Below are 4,945 nucleotides of genomic sequence, written 5' to 3'. Positions count from 1 at the left end.
GCACTACTTTTACAATGGATAATTTTATCTGACGGAAATAGTTATCTGCATTATTGTTACAATTGACAATTTTATCTGACTGAACTAGTTATCTGCTTTATTGTTACAATGGTTAATTTCATCTGACTGAACTAGTTACCTGCGCTATCGTTACAATGGATAATTTTATCTGACTGAACTAGTTATCTGCATTATTATTACAATGGTTAACTTTATCTGACTAAACTAGTTATCTGCACTATCGTTACTATGGTTAATTTTATCTGACTGAACTAGTTATCTGCATTATTATTACAATGGTTAATTTTATCTGACTAAACTAGCTATTTGCACTATCGTTAAAATGGTTAATTACTGTTACTGGAGTAGTTAACTACACCGTTACAAATAATAATTTCATCTGACTGAACTAGATATCTGCATTATATTTACAATGGAGATTGTTATTGTAGTTACAATAGGTAATTGAATTTGAGTGATTTAGTTATCTAAAACGTAGCAGTTTCAGTTGAGTGAAAGAGTTACCTGCATTGCAGCTGTAATGAACAATCACTTCAAATTATGGGAGATTTTATATATCAAACTGTTACCTACACATCTGCAAGTGGTGATTATTTTAATAATAATGGAGAATTTTATCTGACAGAAAGTAACGTATGTGTGGTATTTGAACTTTATTCCAGACACACAGATACTGAATAACTTCAGCAGAATGAGGCTATTGTATAAAACTATAAACATAATGATTTTGTCAGAAACAACTAACCACAAGCTATAGACAAATATAGCTGAACATTTCTTAAACTTCCTGATATTAGAGATGTACCCAGTGTCTTCCTAAACTGTTTCGAACTAATAAATGCAAGTACAAAAGAAAACCATTACAATTTACATAAGAGTATTCTATCAGTTTTTTTTTAGTCTTTGTTTTTGTGAAATCCCCATGGTTTGGCAAAGTAGTTGTGACAGACCTGCACTGATCTTGTTGAGAAACATTGGTTTAGATGAGTAAAGTAGCTGTAGCTGTGGTTAGCAAAAAAAAAATTATACCTCTTGGATAGTGAAGTCATTTTGGTAAGTAAAAATTACTTGGGCTTCAGAAAAACTGTTTATTTTAACCATATGCTTCTTAATAGTGTTTTACGTCAACACACTAGTGACACGTCTTAATAGTTACAAGTCAGGCCTTTACTAGGTGCAATAACAACTAATACTAGTTTAGTATACTTCACTGAAAAAGCTAGGAATACGCATTAGTTTTGTATGTAAGTTATTAAATTCCACACACACTATTTCAACATAAGAAAACAAGAAGCAGCACTTTTGAACGAGAGAAATGTATTACAATATCTACTCTATATTACATTTCAAATACTCTATGACTGAATTTATACATTTTCTATGTTAATAAACAATATTTTTAAGGCTTGTTTCAAAACTGGTTCAATGTTGATCAGGAAGCAACTGAATAATAAACATTTTCATTGGCTGTCCACTGTTATCAGGGCTCTCAACAAGCTCCGAGATTAGTCCATTTTGGATGTTAACCTGATTTTCCTTCTGAAACTGGGTTTCATTCTGTTGCTTACTGGTCATATTTGATGGAGGTATCGCTAACCTGGAATCTGAAGATGCCTCCGAGACATTTTCAGACTCCTCTTCTGGAGAGGCAAGAGATGTAAGAAGTTTCATTGCATCTACTAATATATCTTTTTCGACTGAAACAGCCGAAGTGGTAGGTATCTCAGATGAATTGCTCTCTAAGGACACTTCCTCTGAAGGTTGGTTCACTGTACTATTCTGTGTGGATGTAGTTTCCTGCTGATGAATTTTCTGTTTCTTTTTGTTGTTTATCCGGAATTCTTCCAGCACATTCTCTGGCACACTCATCTCATTTAATAAAGCTTCTTCTAGACGTTCCTTCTCCAACTCCTTCAATCGAAGACTTTCAACAGTATGCTCTTGTCCAGAATGTTCAGAAAATTCACGCAGAAACGTTTCTGCTACATCCATTCCTCTTTTAGCAGCATCTTCATCACTATCATCTGCAACATTCTGAGTCTGACGCATGGTGAAGTCTGGAAGATGATGGACTGTTCTAATGTGTTTAGTCAGATTACCCTTTACGTTACAAGAATAGGAACACAAGTGGCAGCTAAAAGGCTTGATTCCGAGATGCACCACTTCATGTCGCTGGAGGTGGCTTTTGGTTTTAAATCTCCGTGCACAGTTGTTGCAAAGATACTGTCCTTCTTCATGGATCTTCCTATGGGCCTTCAGTTGTGAAGTACTCTTAAAAGCCTTATTACACTGTTCACAAGAAAATGGTCTTTCGCCCGTATGCCGTCGAAGATGGACAATAAAAGATGCCTTTTGCTTGACAACAGCATTACACACAGGACACTGTAGTTTCTCAAGATCTGTGTGTTTAATTATATAATGCCGACGCATAATCTCCCTAGTGTGGGTTACAAATCCACACACATCACAAACTTCTATAGGCATTTTGTTGTGGACAAACTTAATGTGTTCCTTTAAACGATTATCATTTGCAAATGCTTTTCCACATATTTCACACATATAATTACGCTCCTTTGTGTGAGTTGGTATGTGACGTTGAATATCAATGTTCGCCACAGCTCTATATTCACAGTAAGGGCATTTGAAACGTTTGTTACCAGTATGTCTCCTCATATGACAGTCTGGAATAAGAGAATAATGTTTCTTGTTAAAAAATGTATAGAAAATATTAAAATTATATATTACTACTCCAATTTTATGTTAGACTTCATTCTTCATATTTAAGCAGTTGAAAAAAAAAGCTTTGTTAAGTGCGACAGATGAGACAGCAACTTACAAAGTCCATGTAAATTTTTATTTTTATAATTACTGATACAGAATTTATCACTATGAGTCTTCAAATAAAGATTTTGATGGACATACACAAAGTGGAAAATTCACAGAGTTTTGAGACACATTTTTTGCCATTGTTTTTTAATGGATTTGTCGTTTTATCACAATTTAAAATCTCTGCAAATTTCATATACTTTTACAACTTAAAAACACTTAGCAACCTGTTGATGTTAATCATGAGACAAACAAAGTACAAATTACAGACAGCCATACATATATATAGTTGTACACATATACTGTGTAAGAAGTCGGTGACACATGTTGCAGATGTATCATTCTGAAACAAAAATGTAAGTTAATGTGACACAGTTACAAACGGCTAAATCTCTGAAACAGAACTAAAAAAATCTGATTCATGCCCGTAAATCTGTAAACCATTTTTAGATGAAGTACAATTTTACACTCAAAAGTGATACTTGATAGCCTAAAAGATTCTCTTTTCTTATGTTAGTAGAGAAGGCATATGCCTAAAATTTACTTAACCAACATTTATAGTGCTTGTTTGTCTGTTTTGAATTTTGAGCTATGTGTTCTAGCTATCCCTAATTTTGCAGTGACAGACTAGAAGGCAGCTAGTTAACACCACCCACTGCCAACTCTTTACCAACGGAGAGTGGGATTGACCGTCACATTATAGCGCCCCCACAACTGAAAGGGCGAGCATGTTTGGTGTGATGGGGAATCGAACCCATCACCCTCAGATTGTGAGTTGAGTGCCCTAACCACCTGGCCATCAATGAATACTGAGATTGTCCATCACATTATAACGAAAGAACAAGCACATTCAGAGATAGGATTTGAACTTGTGAATGTACACTGCTTAATATGATGTTTGTTGATACTTATATTAATAAACAAACATTAATGACAGATTTTGATAATTATTTCATGTACATTCTAAAGCAGTTGGAGTAAGGAGAAAAAATTAGATTTTTGCCTTTTTTTTTTATGGAAGAGAATATGGAAATGGATGCAAAGCTTGTCTCTAGATGCACGATTAATTTGTTCAATACATAGTGATGTGCACATATGGACAGAAAAAAAGGTACAGAACATATGTAAACACATGGTTTTGAAGTAAATGGTTACTATATATACATGGTAAATTTTTCTTAAAAACAAAGGCTATATTATCAATTACTCAGCAGTTTTGACAATCGAGTTCTTGATGTCAAATTGCTGAATGCAGTTATTGAAATATGTTATACATAGTTATTATTATCATAATTTATTTAACAATAATTCTATACATAAAGTAAGTTTGTTAACACATTTTTTATAAATTATATAATAATTTCTAAGATCAAATGCTAGCTACACAGAAATTCAATTATCACACAGTATCTTAAAATTGATTATAATACTGGGTAGAAACAAAGTAGAAGACAAAGTGGTTCATGACAAAATAACTCAATAGATCAGTCAAGCTAGAAGAAGATAAAGTAATTCATGACAAAATAACTCAATACATCAGTCAAGCTAGAACAAGATAAAGTGGTTCATGACAAAATAACTCAATACACTGGTCAAGCTAGAACAAGATAAAGTGGTTCATGACAAAACAACTCAATACATTGGTCAAGCTAGAACAAGATAAAGTGGTTCATGACAAAATAACTCAATACATCAGTCAAGCTAGAACAAGATAAGGTGGTTCATGATAAAATAACTCAATACACTAGCCAAGCTAGAACAAGACAAAGTGGTTCATGACAAAATAACTCAATACACTAGCCAAGCTAGAACAAGACAAAGTGGTTCATGACAAAATAACTCAATACATCAGTCAAGCTAGAACAAGATAAGGTGGTTCATGATAAAATAACTCAATACACTGGTCAAGCTAGAACAAGATAAAGTGGTTCATGACAAAACTCAACACACTGGTCAAGCTAGAACAAGATAAAGTGGTTCATGACAAAATAACTCAATACACTGGTCAAGCTAGAACAAGATAAAGTGGTTCATGACAAAATAACTCAATACACTGGTCAAGCTAGAACAAGATAATGTGGTTCATGACAAAATAACT

General features: G+C 33.5%; 1 protein-coding gene across 1 annotated transcript in view; it reads right to left on the bottom strand.

Annotated features, from left to right (window-relative positions):
* Window positions 1–1,095: 1,095 nt before the first annotated feature.
* Window positions 1,096–4,945, bottom strand: part of LOC106475819 (zinc finger protein 35-like) — a gene marked incomplete at its 5' end in the record, with an annotated part of 12,152 nt that continues 8,302 nt past the window's right edge. The window contains one exon of the mRNA XM_022379841.1: window positions 1,096–2,702. Within this exon, the coding sequence (XP_022235549.1) occupies window positions 1,444–2,702 (1,259 nt within the window). The remainder of the gene's footprint in view (window positions 2,703–4,945) is intronic.

The sequence above is a fragment of the Limulus polyphemus genome, unplaced genomic scaffold, assembly GCF_000517525.1.
Source record: "Limulus polyphemus unplaced genomic scaffold, Limulus_polyphemus-2.1.2 Scaffold9226, whole genome shotgun sequence".
In the NCBI taxonomy this organism is placed as follows: domain Eukaryota; kingdom Metazoa; phylum Arthropoda; class Merostomata; order Xiphosura; family Limulidae; genus Limulus; species Limulus polyphemus.
This window is presented reverse-complemented; position numbering and strand designations above follow the sequence as displayed.